This window comes from Symsagittifera roscoffensis, chromosome 1, assembly GCF_963678635.1.
Source record: "Symsagittifera roscoffensis chromosome 1, txSymRosc1.1, whole genome shotgun sequence".
Taxonomy (NCBI): Eukaryota; Metazoa; Xenacoelomorpha; order Acoela; family Convolutidae; genus Symsagittifera; species Symsagittifera roscoffensis.
In genome coordinates, this window is record NC_087062.1 from 64,315,766 (window position 1) to 64,338,362 (window position 22,597).

The 22,597-nt window shown below is 34.7% G+C and overlaps 1 protein-coding gene across 1 annotated transcript; it reads left to right on the forward strand.

Annotated features, from left to right (window-relative positions):
* The first annotated feature begins 435 nt into the window (after window positions 1-435).
* LOC134847669 (uncharacterized) lies at window positions 436-20,733 on the forward strand. The gene is made up of 6 exons (XM_063864835.1): window positions 436-501; window positions 1,249-2,098; window positions 11,875-12,183; window positions 13,061-13,306; window positions 20,054-20,233; window positions 20,484-20,733. The coding sequence occupies exons 2-6, from the start codon at window positions 2,017-2,019 to the stop codon at window positions 20,624-20,626; spliced, it is 960 nt and encodes a 319-aa protein (XP_063720905.1). The 5' UTR covers window positions 436-501; window positions 1,249-2,016; the 3' UTR covers window positions 20,627-20,733.
* The last annotated feature ends 1,864 nt before the right edge of the window (window positions 20,734-22,597 follow it).

Genomic DNA, 22,597 nt, shown 5'->3' on the forward strand with positions numbered 1-22,597 from the left:
ATCAATTCAAATTAAAACATCCCAGCAGACATTAATCAACTATATTTACAGCAATTTTTGCATAATCAGAAATGTTGTCTGTCTAGGACCCACGCTAGGCTCAAGGACCTTAAGATACTGGCCCTTGTGTTCAGTATCGCCCTTTCAACATTCGTTTGACAGTGTTTTGGAGTTTCCATTCCTACTTCACTACAAAATGTAACACTTCTGTCTAATGAATAACTTGAGCTTAAATATAGGATCTGTCGCTTTAATTTGATCCGCAGCATCTGCGCCTCATCTACGCGGAAAAATAACACTGCTCTTCATTGAATAAAAAGCAGTACGCCTAACTTCTGGAATGAAATACATTTTCTTCGTTTTTACTGTCCCCAGAGATTGGAAACTAATTTAAATTGCATCTTCATTGGAGAAATACTGGACTGACAGTTAACACTACAATCAGACATCCATTTATTGCTACACCTGATGTTCATGTTCAGGGAAAGATTTACCGCAAATGTGTTTCTGATCCCTTGCTGTGCCAAAGGCTCCTTTAGTGTAATTTGTCTAAACATAAATAGATTAATCAAATCTTTCTGAGTGTTGACACGATAGTTGACCGTGATTGATGAGATAATGCAATTTACTGCTTGCGAGTAATTAACTCGCTACTTTCTGGCCCAAGCGGCGCAACTTTCACAGCAAGCGGTACAGACTTTTTGATGCCAATTTAAACCTTGAATTCAAATCGTGCATTTCATAAACCATCTTGATCACTGTCAGGATACATTATTAATAGTTAAAAAAACTGCACCGAGTTTAAGCAGACCGGATATACACGGCTAATCAGAATTTGCCCCCACGTTTAGAAGTTTTTTGGACTATTAACGTTTTGTTTCTTCATGCGCATAATTTGCACTAGATTAAAATTCATCGGCGGGACGATTAGGGAAATTTTTGAGGGAAAGGAATACTCTTCGCTATATCAGATTTCACTCACTTTTTCTGACTGATTCTTAAATCTCAAACAAACATTTAGTCATTTCAAAGTTTCACACCGATGCATTGAAACGAGCTAACAGGACTGAGTGTCGATTTCAATTCATTACCACAGGATCTAAAAATTCAGCGAAATTTAGCCGCAAGTCAGTAAATTAATCGAAAGTAGTCAAAACTTGGAACCAAAACTCCAAAAATTGAGCTGAAAAGACCAATAGGCACCGCATTGAGCACAGGATTAGAATAACTTACTTTGTAACTGATAAGTTCAATTGAGCCCCCCGTTGAAACTTAAGCGATCCATTGTTTTGACTCCACTCCCAAAACTGGATACCATTCAAAACCAAAACGAAGCCAGAGATCTGCAATACCTGATTTGGTGCTTTTGATGTTGAATGAGAAATATGCACTGAAAACTATTATCATTTCCTTCAAATCAGGCTGAAGAATACTATTAAATTAACCGAGTTTACTAACTTGGGATTAGCCTGATCTGATAGACTCCCGATTTGTTTACCCTGTACCATTTTTGTGGTCCAGAATCAACCTGGTTGGTCTCTCTCAGTCTTGAAAAGCTCCGGACTCTTAATTTGTGACCGGGACAGGATTCGCGTCGCCAGTCCAGTCCGCCAAATCTGACAAGTTGCAAGTCACAATTACTTTAATAGTGTAGTCTATTGTCTCGCAAATACCTGTAATCATACAATCATAAAATTGTTTCTTTTAGCCATTGTAAGAGCTAGTCAACCCTGTTATTATCTAAGGCCGATAATCTTCTAATTACAACTCCCCAGTTCTAATTCAACGGCTCCCAAATTTATTTCATGAACTTCATTATTTTCCACTGATTTCCATTGTACTGTCGAATATAGACAGTTTCTCACGATTTTTCATTCACTGACAATTTTCAAATTGAGTTAATTTTGTGGTTAATACTCGTAATACATAAGACATTGCTCGCTAGTCTTATTAATTTCGTCCACCCCTTTTGCAGCATCCTTAACTATTTGTGACCCATCGAATTCGGGTCAAGTTATGGACTCAATTACTACAAAAATGTTGCTCAGCGCCATTTTATTGTCACAACTTATTGCACTGACATTGTCATTAGCCTCGCGTAAGTAATAACCCAAGCAGTTTTAATGCAATGAATTATTTAAAACATCTACAGAAAGTTTTTAACGGCAGATATTTATTTATAACAGATGATCATGGTAAGTCCTGTCATGCGACACCGATTGAATTAAAAATTACTAACGGACGGATACTAGAACTTGTGATCATTTGAATAATAGTTCTGCTAATACAGTTTTGATTAATGTATCTAACTGAGTAACCTTAACTATTTATGATTAATTTACATTCAGGTTGATTATTCAGGATAGTTAAGAGAAAAAACTATAATTCGGTTTTTTCTGAGGCTCTGCAAACATGGGCTCAACAAAAATTTTTCATAACAATTTGTACTGTCTGAGACTTATGATATCTGTCATGTTTTCGGGTACAGTAAGTTTTATTCTATGTATACCTGCCACCAGAAATAGCGATGGCATATTTTATCTTGCCATAGCAAGTGTTTTGTAATCGGGTATTAGATTTTTCTCTTTACACTTGCGATCAGCTTAGTGTGTTACTAAGAACCTTCTTTTTTTCTAACCTAGATCGCAATTAAAAGCGTTGATTAAAAGTGTTCACTTATTTGGAACTTTCAATGTATCATTGGAAATTGCATAGCATCTGTTCCCTGCTTTATTTGGGACTGAGTGGTTAATGGTACCTATTAAGCTGCCATCATTTAATTTTAAATTGATATGGGTTTTGGTTGCTGTCAGCGTGGATGGGTTGGCAAAGCGAGGCACTTTTAGGAGTCGATGAACATAGTTCAGACTCTAAAATAGGTCGAGATGATTTTTTGCTTCTTTTTTTTCCAGGAAAAGTCTTTATATTTGTTCAGGCCCCAATTTTATTTTTTGGTTGTTTGACTTTTGATTTCTTTTAACGTGCAGTTGGCTTCCTTTGTTAAAAGGAAGACAAACTCCGCAATTGAACAGCGAAAATATCAAGACAAGAAAAACTTGATCAACTTCAGGTTCCGAAAATGGAATTTAATTTTCAGATTTCCCAACGAATAAAAATTTCACGTATAGATCCAGTTTTCTGAAGTTGTGTTAATTTTATCAAAAAAGTTTCAGTCATGAATTGTTCAGGAAATGCAAAGAGTTTTAAGTAAGGGCATGTATTTTTTTTAATTTGAAAGCTGAGTTTTTTTTTCAGAAAACAAGACAGTAGTTTTTTGTTTACTTGAGTTCATTAACTTTTTTCCAACCGCCTGTTGGCTATCTTTCATTGTAATAAAGCGTTCGTTTTGATATTATCAGATCTTGTATTTAATCCCCTGCCATGGCAATAATTGTTTAAGAGGAAGAGCTCTCACTTGACCCTCTAGCTTCATATCTACCACAGCTTGATCAATATGTATCTGAAATTTCTCGACTACAAAAAAAAGCTATCTCAATTTGTAAAAAAAGATCTTACGAACAAAATATTGGAATATGTGGAGGTACTGATTTTCCTTAGATTGGCTTAAAGACTTTCTTAAATTCCTCTGCATTTTACAGAAACCGAAATTTTCACCTTTGCGATAAGCATGTATTAAAATCTTGGTTTCTGCAAATCGCAGACCAATTTACACTCTTGTACTAGACTTTTGTTTTACCTGCACACAACTTATCACTAAATGACTGAAATTTGGTAATTTTGTAATCCTGTATGTAGCCGAGTTCTTACTAATGTGAGGCTTATTTCTTTTTTTTGCATTTTATAGAGCTGCTTTTTGTCGTGTTCTTGCTAGTTTTTGCGAAGTTCAGCTTTGGCTTTTGTTGATATTTTTGTTTCAATGCCAAATTAACGCCAAAGAACGTCATTCGAGACAAACGTATGAAAAACTGGGTTAGATATAATTTTTTTTGAATCTTGGCACAATTTTTTTGACTGAGTGATTTCGTGTTCGTTTTTATTGGCAAGTTTCACATGCTATTTTGTAATGAAGCGCATGCCACGTGAATCTTTGCTTCGACTCTGTGCAAAAGTTTATAAATAAAAAAAATTGTGTAAATTTTTGAAATACTTTATTTACTGTTGCAATCAGGTACTAATTTTTTCCCCTAAACAACATTAATCACAGGAACTTCATTTTAGAAGATCTCCCGTTTCCCCCATTTTAAAGTCGCATTTTCAACTTCAAGTTTTCTTGGTATAGATTTAGTGTGTCTAGAGATAATGGATCCACAGCTGAAAAATGTTCAGATGCGCATTGATTTTGTAGTCTTAATTGATTTTGCCCGTATTTTTGTCGTGCTATTTTCCGGTTTTTTTGTTTCAAAAACATTCTATTCAATTCAATTGTTGTATTCAATTATATTTTAAAAATAATTTAACTATAATCTAGAAATAAATTTTTTCATACACGGTAAAGCTTCCATGTTGAAAAAAAACGAGCTAATTTTTTTTCAAAACATGTTTATTTGATTCTTTTTTATAAATCTGAAAGTGGGTGCAGCTAGCTTGAAGCTACGTATAGTCAAAAATACTTATGAGCGATTTCCTTTTTGTATCCATTCAGGGTGATGGCACAGCGTATTGTTTTGATGTTCGGAAACTTCCAAAAGATTTTGATTTGCAGTTTTGTCTCGACTGTTTTGTCAACAGTAAAGCCGGCCAGTGTTGCACGAGGTTCAAAATTGAGATTTTTGGCAGCAAAAATTTTCAAAATATGTTCTTTTTGTGCATTAAGTTTATTAACTGGCGTCTTTTTTAAATATTTTTTGTTGTCGTGGTTCAGCTCTGCTACCATTCCGTTTAAATTCATATTTGACAAGATTGACGTAACTGTATTGGCTAACTTTCAGAGTTCAATAGTTTTTTGGACTTTTTGCAGTAATTAAAGCAAGCAATCAAAGTGCTTTCTGTGACCCTCAAACTTTTTGTTGAAATGCAGTTTGTTCGGCGGCAAGGTTTTCAGTGAAGTTTAATGGAAGTTATAGAGTTATTGGATTGTAAGTTTTGTACAATCTTCACTTTTCTCTTCTCTTTTCCATGTAAAACTTATCAAAAAGAATTGAAGAATTGAATGAAGTTTGTGTCGTCTGAGTCCTATCATATTTTAGGTGTTTGATTTCTATTACAAAAAACTGTTTTTCGAATTTTGGCATTTCTGTATCGCAAGTAGTGCGAAGCTCTGCTTCGCTTCTGTCTCAGGTTTTTTTTTGCAATATACACTTTTTGCATTAGAAACAATGTACCCAACTTTACAAAAACATGACTAAATGAATGAAATTTGTGTCGTCTGAGTCCTGTCATATTTTAGTTGTTTGATTTCTACTACAAAAAACTCTTTTTCGAGTTTTGGCATTTCTGTATCGCAAGTAGTGCGAAGATCTGCTTCGCTTCTGTGTCAGGTTTTTTTTGCAATAGATATTTTTTTCATTAGAAACATTGTACACAACTTTACAAAAACAAAAAAAAAACAGATTCTGTGCTGGTGCTTCAAAAAATTATTTTTGATTTTAATGATTTAATAACAGAAATTCGAAAAAAATTGGAAGACGCCGAAAAGTGTGAAAAAACAATATTAAAACGTTTCAAGTTTTTTTTTCAAATTTTCTTTTTTGGACAGCTTTTTCTCGTCATGGACAATTTTTTCATGGAATCCGAATCATGACTAAAATATTGAAAAGTAGCATCACTTGACCCCATGAGTTTTTAACGTAGCCTCATACAAGGGAGAATGTAGATTGTTTTTGAGAAGGGACGGATTTTCCAAAAATTTTCGATAATTTTGTCGGTTTTTTTGTCGAGCGCTCTTAGCTATAAGAATGCCGTTTTTGGGCACTTTTTTGAAAATTTTGAACAAAAAATTGCGTTTTTTGGCGCGCGCTTTCCCTAAAGGCGCCTTTAGAAAACTTCAGGGTTGGTCAGCCGAAAATGCTTGTCATAAAAAAATACCAAAGGGGGATCCGTTTGGTTGATGATGGGTCGACTCCCTGAGGAAGGTTGAGAAAAAGAGCGTCCCCCCCCTAAATTCGCCCCTGTAGCCATCGTTACGTAAGATAACTCATCCTAAATCATAAATTCTTCCAGTCACGTGGTGACCTTTTCAGAACAAAATGTTGTTAAGTTTTTAGATTTCATGAATTAGTTTATAATAGTCGTTTTTCATGCAAATCTAAACAATTTCAGCCATTTGACTTTACGCATGAATTTGGTTTAATTATTTTTTCAATTAATAATTAATTGATAACTAGTGGGAAGGAACTTTGCCGTAGGGTGAGGTGTTTCGGCGAGCTCTTAGTTACCTGAACTGGGGTCGGGTCGACCATTAAGATCAATGGTTTGTGGGTCGACCATTAAGATCTTAGAGCACTCCGAAAGCATCTCGGAAAGTTTTCTCAATGTCTGCAAAAACTCGTGTCTGTTTTTAGTAACCGGACTCAATTTTGAATTTACCAGTGGGATGAAAGAGTTGAGAAAAACAAAATTTAGGAAACAAATGGAAAAAGTTTAGTACTCACTTTTACTCATTCAATTATCCATGCGAGGTGCAGTGCAGACGATTATGATGATTTATTATGATTCATTATAATCCATGACAATTATTATGATCCAGTCTGCTGTTATGGTTTCTGCTAGCGATTTGATTGTCTTTTCTCGATAAGGAAATAATATTCAATTTCTTTTTGTAATGTTGCTTTGAATATTGGATTGATTTTTGGTAACAGCTCTCCCAAATTATGCTAATGGTGACAGATTTTGACACTCCTTGTAATCTAACCAAAAAAGGAAGCCTTAATCTTTTTTTGTTTCATTTTTTAAATGGCAAATTGTGGATAAGACTGTAAGCGAAATCCACGAAAAGAGTTTCAATGAATAGAATTTCCCAGTAAATATTCGAATAACAAGTTTTAGTAGCAGGATATAAACGTAAATAGGAAAACAAGACTACTGGCTGCCTTATGACGAAATAAGTCAGATAGTGCAAACAGTGGCGGATTTAAGGGGGCGGGGGGGACGCTTCCCTCCCTGAGGGGTTCGACCCCCTGCCGACCCAAAGGGGTCACCCCCATGTACCAATTTGAAATATTTATTTTTGGCGACGGACCCTAAAAATTTGTTTAAAGGTGCCTTCGGTGCCAATAAATATTAATTTCGAATGGGGAGCGCGCGCCGAAAAAACGCGATTTTTTGGTCAAAATGTTCCAAAAAGTCCCTAAAAACGTTTTTTGCCCTGTTTATTGAACTGGGGTCTTTATAGTGATTTCGGAGAGCTCAGCAAATTTGGTCTTCCTAAAAAAAAGTCCACAAAATTTTCGAGGTTTTGTCAACCTTTTCTCGAGAAAACCCTAGATCCGCCCCTGGTGGACTTGTTAACTTTTTTTGAGCAATCCATTCAGATCTGGCAATTCAAATACTTTCGGCTCAAAGTAGAAAACAACCGTAAAACAAAGTAGAAAATTCAAAAATTCACAAGAAGCAAAAAATTGTTTGAAAATAGACCTGGAATGACGCAAGTTTATCAGAGATTTAAAGGTCAAGAAAAGACTTTCCTCTAATGTTACCTCCTTTTTCCTTTGACAGATCCTTTTTTAGAGTCATATTTTCATCATGAAAATGATTTATGTCGGGATATATGACCATTTTCGAGAACTTTGATGATGGTTTTAAAAGCAAAACAAATACAAAATCATATTGCTTTTTAAAAAGCGCCCAATTTTTGAACAATTAATTGCCATAATTCATGCAAAACTTAGTTTTACGTTTAAAAAAAGATTTTTAGTTTTTTGCTTCCAACCTATATGCAATCATTCATTACGCTTGCAATTGGCAAGCGTTATCCAATTGAAGCATAGACGTTTCTTAAGTTTAATAGCGATTTGAGTAAAGTCACTGATCGATTCAAGAACAGACATATTTGGTCAACATAAATGTTTTTGTTGGTAGTAAAGCAATTCTGACGGTTTTTTTGTTCCGATTTTTGATACGAAAGTAACGGAATATTTGTGCTCGGGGTGGGTTTTTTTTCTTCAGACAAATTTCGACTTTTTAACTAGCCATTTTGACGGAATCTTTTTTATATCATTCGAAAGCTATTGTTGTCTTGAGCTTAAATTTGAAAAAATATTTCACTTGTGATCATTTTTTGTGAAGTTACGAGGGTTTAAAGATTGCCATTTTGGCCGTTTTGACCAATTTGGGACAATTAACGCGCGATATATTTCGCGCTATTAACGCATTAGCGGAGATTTAATCCGTCTTAGAAATTGTTCCAAATTGGTTGAAAGAAGCTTATTTGCCATAATTGGTTTGTTTCAATGAACGAAATCTATCCTTTTGTACTTTATATGGCGTGTGGGGGGATGATTTTCATAAAAATTTCAAATTTTTATAAAAAAAAAAATTTCATTTTTTTTTTATTTTTTTTTATAGGTTATTACTGCTCCTTAAACATTAAAAGGCAGTCGGAACATTCAGGGCTTCGCCCTAATACGAGCAGTTTTGTTGTTCCGACTTTCGATACGAAAGTAACGGAATATTTGTGCTCGGGGTGGGTTTTTTTTTTCTTCAGACAAATTTCGACTTTTTAACTAGCCATTTTTGACGGAATTTTTTTATATCATTCAAAAGTTATTGTTGTCTTGAGCTTAAATTTGAAAAGATATTTCACCTGTGATCATTTTTCGTAAAGTTATGAGGGTTTAAAGATTGCCATTTTGACCAATTTGGGACAATTAACGCGCGATATAGTTCGCGCTATTAACGCGTAAGCGGAGAGTTAATCCGTCTTAGAAATCGTTCCAAATTGGTTGAACGAAGCTTATTTGCCATATATAATTTGTTACAAGGAACAAAATCTCTTTTTTTTGTACTTTATATGGCGTGTGGGGGGATGATTTTCATAAAAAATTTCAATTTTTAGAAGAAAAAAAATTTTCATTTTATTTTATTTCATTTATTTTTTTTATGTTATTACTGCTGCTCCATAAACCTTAAAAGGCAGTCGGAACATTCAGGGCTTCGCCCTGATATGAGCAGTCTTGTTTGATTTTATAATCAGCCTGAAAATTTTCGGATAATCTTTTATTGAATTAGTTGCTTCATATTGCGTCCTCTGAATGGCGATGGCAAGTTTTAATTTTTGCGTGTGCTGGAGGTACGCCAAAACCAGTTTTAAAATTTTGTGGTTGAAAAATTTTCTTTCCAAGTTTTTTCCGGTTCAAAAGGCCTCTGCCGAAATTACCTATTATTCAACTTTATTTTAATGTTAGTTTATTGATGACAAAGTTTCTATTTTTCTTATGCTTTTATTCGAACTTGATTTACTTAAAACATACCAATGCAAATTTGGTAGAATTAGTTCAATTTTTTTTCGAACAATTTCTCGACTAACAACTTTGCCCTTGTTTTCACGCCGGCAATGTGTATGCTATTTTGTGATGTATATCATGTGGTTTGAAGATGCACTGCGTCTCTGTGTTGATTGACAGAAATTGAAGATATGATGCATTTAGTGTAACCACAGAGTTTTCCTTACGTTGAATTTAAGGCGCCATGAATTTCAGTAGTAACTTCTGACCGAAACTATTTATTCGATCTGTGAAATTGGTTTGTGAAAAAAAAACCTTGCATATCAATTTTTAATACAGAACAAAACGTTTCTATAAACAGAATTAACTTTATTAAAACAAACTACGTTGCAATTTTTTGTATTAGAGCGTTCTTATTGAAATAGAAAAGGTTCGAAGCATGGTCGGATCTGGTATTTTCTCGAAGGGGGAATTTTCAACAACATTTCGAAAAATTTGTCGATTTTTTTTTTGTTTTAGATCGACCGAATTGGTTTTCTGAGCTCTCCCAAAGCACTAAAATGACCCTGTTTTGGCTAAAATTTTCGACCCGCAGGCAAAATTTTGAAAAAATAAAAAAAGAGTGTTTTTAGGCACTTTTTGGAAAATTTTGACAAAAAATTCGCCTTTTTTGGCAAATTTTTAGGGTCCGTCACCAAATATGGCTACCTCAAAAAAGTACAAAAGGAGGACCTTTTGAGTCGGCAGGGGGTCGAATCCCTGAAAGCAGGGGGTCGAATCCCCGGCAGGGGGTCGACAAGGGGTCGACTCTAATTGACAGCTTAGTATATTGGCCCATTTTTTGGTTGACCGAAGTAAAAAGGGTGCTAGCGGTTTTAGCAGAACGATTTTTAGCAGACCAATCTTTTGGCAAACGCAGAACAATTAGCAAGTCAGAACGCTAGCTTCAAAAGCAGCATTGGCGGTTAGCGACAGCTTGCTTCGCTGCGCTTCCATTCGGCACGAGTGTTATAGTGCGCGTAAAGGATTATTTTGCTGCTAATTTAGATTGTGGTGTTTTTGCTTACATAGTACAAAGTAGACACTTACTATATTAACCAATCAAAATCGAGAACAAGAAGCAAACTTAGGAAATAAATAAATGTTAGTTAATTATTTCCTGAGTTTTCTTTCTGTTCTTAATTCTGATTGGTTAAAATAGTATTTGTCTACTTTTTGACCGGTATGAAATAAAGCTTGTCTACTTTTTGACCGCACTCCTGAGTGTTTGAAATTGAGTTTTTTGTTGACAAATTGTGAGATAATTGTTTTAATTGGGGAAGTTTGACCCAAGATTGATTGTCTTTTTGCACCTCTCAATCAATCATGCATCAGTTCACTACGTTGGTCTGCTAAAAAAAACTCACTTTTCACTTTTTATGCTCAAAGAATGGTCTGCAAAACTATCGGTTCTAGTGAAAACGAATCACCACACGGTTTTCAGCAGATTCAACTTTCCGCAGATTCGACCCCCTGGCTACCCAAAGTGTCCCCATTCGGTACTAATTTAAGACCTCCATTTTCGGCTGACTGACCCTAAAATATACTAACTTTGAAGAACACGCGGAAAAACCGAAATTTTTGGTTAAAACTTAATTTTTCGGAATTTTTTTTGTCAAAACAGGGTCTTTTTAGTGCTTTGGGGGAGCTTGGAAAACAAATTTGGTCGAGGAAAAAAAGTTTGACTACTAAATTGTTGAAATTTTTTTGAAGTTCGAAATGATTAGTTTTTCCGCCCCGTCAATCATTGTTCTGATTGACAAACACTGATCTGCTTGAATCGTAATTTTGTGCATTATAAATGGTAGCTCAATAATAATACAGCACTCTCACAATGCCATTTTGTTTTGAATGACAATACAAAAGTTTTATTTTCCCGTTAACCCAGGCGAGTCACAAATAAATTTTTTCAAACAAAGCCAGTTTGGCAGCGTAATTTATTTGAGTGGGATCTAGCTACATATTAAGGACACGATTATCATACTTGTACCTGAAAACCAAGAGTCTGATTGCAGTAGTAGTTTACATCTCGGATGTCAATTTTGAACTATGTTTTATTTCCGCTAAAAACGTTTGTTAAAAATGATGCTTAGAGCGATGTGAGAACTGCGATATTATCAAAAATTTTGTTTAGGTCCACCAGAGCTTTGAGTGTTTTTTTTTCAAGGCGAAAATACTGTTTGGGGATCATCGTCATAACTCGCGTCGGAAAATATTTTTTTGCGTATCTTATGTTCGACAAGTATAAACATTAACACAATTGCCATGTACATTTTCTAATATGAGAATTCAAATTCATCTTATACTAAAAAAGTTGAAGACGCTTCGTTGCGTGCGAATTTTTCTTGGTAATTTTGAGCGAATGAGAAATGACTAATCATCTAACGCTTTCGTTTAACCAAAATCATGAATTTGATCATGCTAAATTCACTTGCATTCGCCAACATTTTCACTCTTTGTTCAAATCATCCTCCAAACAACTCTTCTTCTTCAGTCGAAGACGACTGTACTGACGACTGGGTGTGGGGAGACTGTGTTCCATGGAACCTTGACAAAGCAACTGGCTGCGGCACTGAAGGACGTCAGGAGGCCAAACGGGAGGGGACGGGGTGTCAGATCATCGCGTTCCAAATCAAGTGTATCCCCGAGTGCAATAAGAAAGGCAAATCTGGGGATAAGAATGACAATGCTGGCAAGCAAACGCCGGATCAAGACAGAGACGAGGTCGACAGTTTTGAAGACAATGGAATTGGTCTTTGGGGTGTTGACAACGAACCTGATGAAGAATCGAATGGGAAAAAAGGTTCAATTTTATCTCCTCAAATTTTAATTTTTGGTTCGCGTGCGAAATAATTCGTATCTTGTGAGGGACGTAACAATAAGTTGCAAAATAAGAGGATTTTTTAACACTATTTCAAAAAAACTTGGTAATTGAATATAAGGGTTGTTTTTCGAAGACTCATCGACCTCTTTGCGTATTTGCTTGCAAAAATGAGAATTTTTTTCGGAAAAAATTTCTTGGATTTTTTATAAGAAAAGTTATTAGGCTTGTTGGACAAACTTTTTTCTCGCTAAAAACTAATTTGAAGCATTGTTTTATAATTATTTTCCTCAAAAACTTTCGAAAATCTTGCTGAACATTGTAAAATAGGGGAAGTTTCCTACCGTTTTTTTAAGATGAGCAATCCGGATTGATTTTTTTCACAATGAACACTTTTGATCGCCTTTTGGAGCACTCATTTTTTCTCATATGTTTCTTATCTGTTATCTTTTGACAGATTTCATTGCGATAAGCGATTTAAGTGGTTAGATCACATGAAAAATAGCACAAAATTTATCTAAACAAACCCTGAACAGCACCTGCTGAATAATCATTTTAGTATTTGAGGAGAGGTTTAGATGCCGAGTCTGCAGAAGTACTTGGCTTTTTTTCAGGAAGGTTTCAAATATATTCATATAAGGACAAAATCTGAGCCATAAATTGACATGCTAACTGTTCAACTCTCCGCGGCAACTGTTCTGTTTTGTCGGCTGATTAAGATCTACATGCATTTTGGTTATTTCTCGGGGATGAGACATTTTACTTGGAACTTCTCAAGCAACGAACACGAATGTGAGTCCAATACAATGAATACGATCTGTTTCAAACTCTCGTACGACTAACATTATTTAATTTGCAGGTGGATGTCAGTACAAAGTAAAGACGGAGTGGAGCAAATGTGACAGGAACGGACACCAGTTCAGAAGCAAAGAGCTCCTCACTGGATCCCCCAAGTTCTGCTCCAAAGTGGTGGACGAGGTGCAGCAGTGTGCGGGGGCTGGGACTGGATGGCAAGCGGAGCCAGAGGGAATATCGGATGCCGGGAGTCCAGGAGGATGGCTTCCTATCCCTCCGAGTGGCGGCGAGACTCCCAGTATGCCAAGTGGTGAGTTAGCTAATTTCACGTTGACTAATTGCCATTTGCTTTTTTATAATCAATAATCATTAATGGGTAAAGCATTTTAAGATGCTTAGTTGTCTAATAAACAGCAGAAAGAATCTATTGGACTTTTGATAATTTAGTCTCAACGTGATTTCTTTACATAAAGGATACGAATTTTTGTGCTTTGGCTAAGTAACTTTGTGCTGCGGCGAACTATATCATATTGACGAAAGTGCTTGTCATTAACAAAGGTCATAATTTATTGTCACTGCGTATAAATACTTCTCCTTTCCTTCTGAACATTACGTTCTTATCTTATTCTCTCCTCTTTCTACGGAAAGTTTTTTCCTCAAGTTTGTTTCAGTTTTCATTCCGACCCTGAATCTCGTCAGAAGGCCCCCTTTTAAGTGGTAAATCAAATAAAAGTCATTTCATTTGTAAAAAGGTGGATTTTAACAAGAAACCGTTTTAATACTTCGACTTTTGGACAAATTAATGGTCAAAAACCGTTCGTCACATTGATTCAATTTAAGCTCAGATTGAGATAAATATGAATAAATTAGTTTCTTTTTCAACAAAAAAAATTGAATAATTTTGGTGATGACATTCAAAATTGAAGTTGGAAGCTTTTGAGTTCGAAGTCAAAATTTGCATTCCTCGTCACAAATACATACATTGTAACACTCTTGTAACCTCGTCAATGTATTCTCTACGCAGACGATACAGCAATATTAAAAGATGGTTACAGGGAAACAAGGATAGCCGGTTACTGTGCAAGTAGCACAGAGTGTTCCAACCATAGATAGTCTTTAGAAAACTACGGTTTAGACATATTTTTTTCCAAACTAGTGTAGTTTTTTTCAGCTTGGTGTGATATTGGTAACAGGATCTGACGTAAAAATACAATTAAAGCATATTAAACGGTCAGTAATATAGGCAAAATGGACAAAATTTTTGTAAAAAATGACTAGAAAAATTATTTAAAAAATTATTGGTTCCCAAAATGAAATTAAAAAAGTCCAAAAACAATACTTGCTTAAAATATAGTTTGAAGGTCTTAATTTAGGCATAAATCAGCTGTAAGCCTGCTCGCTTGCTTTATTCGTTCGAATTAAGACGAAAAGTGGAAAAACTCAAACCTATTTTTCTCGACACTGGGTAAAAAATTTTGAAATTTTTTTATGTTTTTCGAATCATGACTGAAAGACCTTTACTATGATATATCACACGACCCAGTCCGATGATTATTTGTGGTGCCTGTTTTTACGAGGAAAACAAAAAGCAAAAAAAAAGAATCTAAAACACACCCGAACACAAAGTTTCTCCCCATTTTTCAAAAGATCGGAATAATAATAGAAACTATTTTCAGAACTGCAGCAGAAAAACCTTTGATTGGCTGGTTAAAAAATATTAGCAAGAGTAATGAACGTATCCGGGTTGACCTTTATACAACGAAAATTCTTAATACACAATCCCATACACCAAAAAATGTTTATCATACAATTCCATGCATCAAGTGTGTGGAAAAAATGCTTATCATACAGTTTCCAAAAATTTTAATTGTATGATGAGCAGTTTTTTCATCAATATTTTTCATCAAAGGAGTTTTCAAAAATCTAAGAATGAACTTAAAGGTGTAAAAATAAAACAAACAGTGTTGATGAACTTCGAAAAATTGATAGCAACAAATTTTGAACATTTTTTGGAAAAATTTTTTGACATATTATTCTTTCATATGAAAATTACATGATAGGCAAAAAAACCGAAAAATTTTTTTTGTTTTTTGTAAACGAAAAATGGATTTAGTACTCAAACATTTTCCAATTTTTTTTTGGCTTGCAAAAATTTAACTTTTTTGTGTGCAGAACGTAGTCATGGATACATGAATGTCAGATTTTTTCGTTTTTGCTGGATAATTTAAAAAAACTCAAAACGCCTATTTTTTTTATGGCAAGTTTATTTATGCCGTGATCAATGCCCAATTAATTTAAGTTTGAAAAATAAAACTAATTAATCGTTGAAAAAGCTTGCCAAATTTAAAAAATTCTTTTGTTATTTCATTTATGTAAAACATTCTTTACGACGATTCAAGTCGTTCCCTATGCATTGTAATTGACAGAAGGTCCATCCTTTGGGTTTACTAGATTTGATTTCTGTGTCTTTGTCACTTTGTCACAAAAATTTTTGAAAAATTAGACTTTATAATCTGAAATTTTTTTGGTTTATGGAAAAATACTGTCATACAATTTTCATATATGGAAAAATACTTGTCAAAGAAATTTTTTTACAGTTTTCTGACTGTATGGAATATTATGGAATGCTTTGACTAGAAATTTTTCATTTTTGAAAATTGTATGATAAGAATTTTTGGTAGACCCGGTTAGTGAGTAGTTTAGTATAGATTTTAGTGTTTTCTGCGTATATTTTTCTGGGAAAACTCTAAAATTTGTTCACGCTCAATTTTGATTTTTCGCGGTTTGAATTTGGATTTTTTAGTAAATTTTTTTCAATCGAGCAGCGAAAGTGTAAAAGGCACAAAAAACGTGATTGATTGCTAATTTCGAAAATGGAATTTAATTATCCGAAAGAAATAAAAAATTTGGAGTATTTAATCAAGTTAAATTTTAACTCTATTTAATCAAAAACTTGCTTCTACATAACAGTTTAAAGCTTACAGCCAAACCAAGTGCTGGGAGAAAAACAAAAAGTTCAAAAAAGAACGTTTCGTTAACATTGAGGATTTAGATAGACTCGTTAATAGTGGGAAAAAGCGAAGCGGGAGAGACCAATATTTTTTCAAAAAATTAGACCTGGTTTTTGATATTTGTTCACAAAAATTTAAAACCAGGTTACATTTTTCGACAAAATTTGGTCTCTCCTGCTTAGCAATTCCATGAACAACATTGTTTAAACAAAGTATTAGGATTTTTAAAATATGTATATCACCTTAAAATTGTATGAAAAATTGGACTCTTTAACGAATTGTAATCAACTGTTTTGGGACGCGAGAAATGGTGTTTTATCTTAAAAAAAATCTATAAAGCTCCAAAATAACTAATTCTGATAAGAAAAAAATCGTGCTTTATATCTGTTCTGCTTTCTAAGGCTACATTTAGCTGAAGATCGTTAGAATGACTTCTCGAAAAAATATCAATCGTATGATCTTTTTGGTTTGCTTAACTATAAACATTTGGTTTGTTCAAAACTTATCATTATGATTTTTGAAATTCGTTTAAAAAGTTTGTAGGAAAAAAATTGTAATTTAGGCTGTTTTGGTTCTGATCATTGGTTTTAACTCAGGCGAAAGGAACTGTCGAAAATGTTTTTGATGCTACTTGCACAGCAACCGCTTATTTTATCTGATTTAACTATTTGAAAATCGAGACAATGCATCTCTTTGATGTTTGTCTCAAGGGTTCGTATATTCGAGAAGCTTGTTTTGACCCAAGTGCCGCTGTTTTGTCCAACTTGATGATATACCGCTAACAGTGCAAATTTGAAGCCGTCCAGTTTTTCAAATAACGTCTGTCTTAATGTGTAAACCTTTTTCGGGTAAATATTTTTGGTTTGGTCTCTGCAACAAAAAAGATAACGGTTAAATTGGTCTGCTTTGTGAAAAAATGGTCTGCTTTCTGTCATTTTCATTCGTTTGTTTGAGTTTGGTTGATTATGTTTGCATTGTCTTGATGGCTCTTGGCAATAACGGAGCGTTTTGAGAGACACATCTCTTGACAGTTCTATCAGGAAAAACAAAACAGATATCGAACTACAAGTTTTTTGTATCGGCTTGTATGTTGTTGTTTCAGTTCGTTTTTTCCGAAAATTACTTTGTTCATTTGTCACATGATGTTTTCCAAAAAAAAGCTTTACTCATTTGCCTAATGATGCTTTGTTTTGAAGGTTTAGTTTTCCTGGCCATTTGAAGAGATAAAACTCATGTGGTAGCATGCAATATGTTATGTTTCAATTTAATTTTCAATTCCTCGAATTCTTTTTTTTTATTGATATTGAAAAAAGAGTAATATTTTTAATAGCAGTTTAATTGTCGTGAACTAAAGGATCAGTACATTACAAATATTTTAAATATCAATTTAAGATCTTTATTTTTTTTCTCAAAATCTTCCGAAGGCTTTCAAGAAGCTTGTTCTCTCATCTTTGTAAATATGTTGGAAAAATATCACGAGACTTTTATCATTTTTTTTTTCGAAAACCAGCTCATCCTATCCAAGTGGCTGGATTGAAATAATGCAATATCATCTGCCGATGTTAAAATAACATACAATCGTATTTGCTCAGATAGTTTTAATTAGCAAAAACAAATATTTCAAAACGATGTAATGTCGTAATTTATGAGAGCTGACCATGACTTGTGGCTTCTTTGAAAATCTTTTTTCAGTGCAAAAAAAACGAAGTGATTTTCATTTATATAGGTCTTTTCAAACGTTCAAATTTTTCACGCTCAAATTTAATTTTAAGCTTAATTCATTTCCTTTGTTAAAACGAAGGCAAACTCCATTCGGTTTGGAGTTTGCCTCCGGCTTATCCCTTTTAAAAATTGGTCTCATTCAGCCCCAAACTGAAAATTGGGGACCAAAAATTAAATTAATTTTTTTTTTGAAATTTACATACATACATACATACATACATACTTACATACATACATACATACATACATACATACATACATATTTACATGCACACAAACATACATAAACACAAACATGAAAAAATGTTTAGAAAAGTCTTTAAAACTCCCCAAGTCGATCAATGAAGGTATTTTTGCAAGATGTTGCAAAATTCTTGCAAATGAGGATTATCTTGGAAGATCTTGCAAGACGGAGGTTATACTACAAGACCATACTAGAAAAAAATTATCTTGCAAGATAATCTACTTTCAAAATGTTTGGAAAATCTTATTTTGAGCGCCAGAAAGTTGCCATGGAGATCAAAATTGACTACGGTCGCAAAGAATTCTGAGTTTAATATCGGACTAAACAATTAAGTTGGCCATATTTTTTAAATGTTAATTTATATGCGCGTTTTTCCGATTTCATAATGTAAAATATTTTAGTTTCTGCCCATGTTTTTATGCATTTTGAATTGAAATTTTTGAAAACATATTTTTAAATTTTTTTTGGAATAAATCATCCAGTTTTGCTGAAATCTATAACTTTCTTTATTTTTGTCGACAGTTTGATGAAAAGAGTCAATTAGCTCGAAATATTTTGTATGTTGTGTTCACATAAATACGATAAACAAGTATACTCACATATAATGCGGTTATAGTTTTCTTTTTTTTTTCTCGTTTGTTGATTTGTTCAAATTTTACCACTGCACTTCCTACACAGACGCAATAGGTTGTCTCCGCGTGTGAGGCTTTTTTTAATATCTATTAAATTCATATCGTTAAAGATCTTGCTTAAAAAAAGATTATCTTTGAAAGAAACTATCTTGTTATATTTTGCATCACGAAGATTTTGCAAAGAGATGCGTCCTCTTTACAAGAATCATGCAAGATTCGTAGAAGATCTTGCAAGATAACCTCCCCTGATCGACTAGGGTCCTGGATTAAACTCAGTTGAAACGCTTCTCGTTGGTCGTACACACTCGAAATGACTTTTTCTGGTCAAAACGCTTCCCTGTTGAGAAAAATCTTGCGTCGAACACAGTCGAAATTTTTTTTTTCTCGGTCGAATTCTAAAGAAATGTGTTTATTCGGTCAATTTTTGCCAAAATAGTTTTGCTCGGTCAAACATAGTCAAAACATAGACAACTTGGGTCGGGTAGGTCGCAACATATCAAGCCTGGGTCGAGTCGGTCAAAACATGAATTGCAAACCTCTAGCCGGGTATCGCAAAATCGCAAAATTTTGTGTTTGGATTGCACAAACTTGCAAAATGTTTTTTTTTTGGGGTCGGGCATAGTCGCGTATACATTGCGGTCGCGCAAATTTGCTACATATCTGTTTTGGGTCGCGCAAAGTCACAAAAAATACGGTCGCACAAAGTTGCAGGATACCCTTTTTGAGTTGCAATAGTCGCAACATACCTTTTGTGGGTCGCACAAAGTCGCAAAATTTATTGGTCACGCAACGTCACAATGGTCGCAACAAACCCATTTTGAGTCGCAATGGGCGCAGCATAAGTCCTCAACCTCGACCCGGGTTGTATATTTGATGCCAAATTTTGGCAAATATCTTTTCGTTCAATAAATCTGAATGAAACTAATCAACTTAAAACTGCTCATTTCAACATTTTAGTTTTTTTTTACACGCGTAAAAACTGTTCACAAAAAACTAGTTAGCCTAAAATGCTATTGCTTTTGACCAATTAAAATGCTCAAAGTTGTCGATTTGGCCACCAATTTGGCATTAACTATAATATCAACTCCATTTCACTGTCTCCAGGTCAGATTTATTTCAGAAACTCAAGAGTTTGTCCAAAAAATTTGTTAAAGCTATAAAGGTCAAAAAAATGTGAATTAATTCTAGTTTCAAAATGAAATTGAGCTTTCTTGTTGCAAGCGAAAGAAAAAAACCACGTGTTGATCCAGTTATCTCTTAATGGGATTTTAACAAGAAAAGTGCAAATCATAAACAATTCTCGAAATTCAAAATGCCGTAGAGTGATATATTTTTCTCCAAAACTCGACGGTTTCAAGCTATTTTTTTTTCGACTTCCTTGTTGTTCACCTTTTTCCAACTGTTTGTTGGCTATGTTTCTTTCATTCTTGTGATGATGTTTTCATAAGATGAGCCCCGTGACGAGGAGAAGGAGATGAAGAAGGAGGAGTGTCGCTACAGTAAGTTTGGGGCATGGAGCAAGTGTGTGGGGGGCCAGAAGTACAGGACTCAGAACCTGAAAAGGGGCCACGAGAAGTGTGTCTCCCAGAACACACAGTATCGCAGCTGCACCAGCGAACGCAAAACTGGTACGTACTCCTCAGTCACGAGATAGAAATAATAACTTTGACTTTCTTCTAAGAGGTTAACTTGTCTAACCATAATCCGTGATCAAAATTACCAAGATTCAAGTGTCGCCTAAATCAAACCTGGTTCTCTGCTTTTCAATCCGACCACCGAAAATTTCAAGATTCGGTGCTTCTGCGCACATCAAAATACACATCAATCAGTTCCTCCTGATCTTTTAAACAATTTTGAAGTTTAAATTTTGCATTTCAGGCTGCCAGTACTTGAGAAGCGAGAAGAAGTGTGGCAAATGCAACAAGGAGATCCCACGAAAGAAGGTGTGTCACGCCCCTCTGAACCAGGAGGAGTCCTCTTCCTCCTGCAACAAATCCCTCCGAATTGAAAAGCCCTGCTGAGGGGGACTAGGGACTAGCAGCACTGATAATAACTTAATTGAATTTATGGCGATGGGTTACAATCAATATAGAAGGTCCTTATTGAACTATGCTCACCAGGGGTTAATATACATTGAAAAAAAAGTTTTTTTTTAAATGAGTGCTGCAAACGTGATTCTTGAACCAATTATTAGGAAAATGACAATTTAGTGAAATTAAAACTTCAATCGAATTGTATAACCCAACCAAAAGATTGTAGAAACCAGCGAAAGCTTAAAGTTTGCATGGTTTTTGCAACGGTTATGCAATTAATATGAAAGCGCCAATTATTTTCGTGGTGGCTGATCTATAGTTTGCCTGGGCTTATACTACCTATGCTTTTTGATGACTTTGAGCATAAACTCTTAAAGACTTATTATGTTGTTCGAATTGGTATCTCATACGCACAACCATTGAGTTATTTCTTCATAGGGGTGGCAATTTGTTACCATCAGGTACCATACGGGGATAGTTAAAGAGATCCAACCTTTGCTTAGTTGATGCCATTTGGTGAAATTGGTGACAGTTCTTTAGTGAAATAGTCAACCCCTCGCAACTCGCAGGGAGACATTTTCGCAAAATGTTTCACATTGTAGCCCATCGCCAATGTTGCTTGGTTTCTTTTGAAAGCAGAGAATGTAATGCACGATTTAGAAGATTGAAAAAATAATATTCTTAAAGAATGTTGTTGAAATTTAGTAGAGTAATGCGTAGTTTGGTATGAAAATTGATAAATGTGGCGTTTTCTGAGTTTTTTTCTGTAAGCAATGGTTTGAGAACATGTTCAAGGAATAAACACCTATCAAAACCCGTTTCACGTGTTTTGATAACCACCTAGGTGATAGTAGGGGCCGAAGAATCTCGGAGGCATTTAATGCAATTTTCGTAATTAGAGCGAAACTTATGAAACATTTTTCAAGTAGGGATATCGGATTTTTTTTGAGCTCTGCCGAAACCCAAGCTGACCATAATTGACAAAACTTTATAGATTACTGCAGGCAATTTATGCAAAAAAAAACACCGGTTCTTATAATATTTGTAAGTTTATGGCCAAAAATTTGCGTTTTTTTTTGGCGCGCGCTTCCCCTCAAAATCAGTTCATGCTAACGCCAAAGGTGCCTTTCGAAGACTTTTAAGTTTGGTCCACCACAAAACTGCCGCTCATGCCACTGAATTAATAGCGTTGTATTAACTAGATCTTGATTAGAAATCTGAAAAGTTCGCGTTAAGAAACTTGTCTATTTTTTCCTGAGCATTTATATATACTAAAATTTGGACTTACATCAAATTTACTTCAATTAGCAATTGGTATTTTTATAGTATGTCTATGACTACTCTTGTTGTTCAATTGAGCTCTAGGGAAATGGGCGTTTGTTTCTTTTGTCTTCTTGGGTGATAGCAGATTTGAACTCTGTGGTCTAGGGGTCGTAGTAGGGGTTAAGTAGCTGATGTTCTGGTCAATCCAACTATTGCATTTTCTCACCGCTCTCGCCGCCTCCTTTTTACTCACACTGCTATAAACGGATACAGTGAACTCAAAGTTGGGGTGTTGCTGGCCGTCAAAGCTATCCAAATTGTTCTAAAAAATAGTTACGAGTTTTTCACTTAGTCGACTAAAACATTATAACTGCAGAACTGCAGTCGCAAAAAGTGCTGAGCGTTTTTTGAAGTCGAAATAATTTTCGAAAGCATGTATTGTTGCATTGTTGCCACTTTTAAAGAAAGTGACGGAATATTTGTGCTCGGGTGGTTTTCATCTTCAGACAAACTTCGATTATTTAACTAGCCATTTTTGACGAATTTTTGAACCATTTGAAAGGAATTATTCTCTTGAGCTCAAACTTAAAAAATTACTTCACTTGTGATTTGGTAAAGCAAAAGAGGTTTAAAAATTGCCATTTTGGCCGACTAGAGGCAATTAACGCGCGATACTTTTCGCGCTGTTAACGCGTA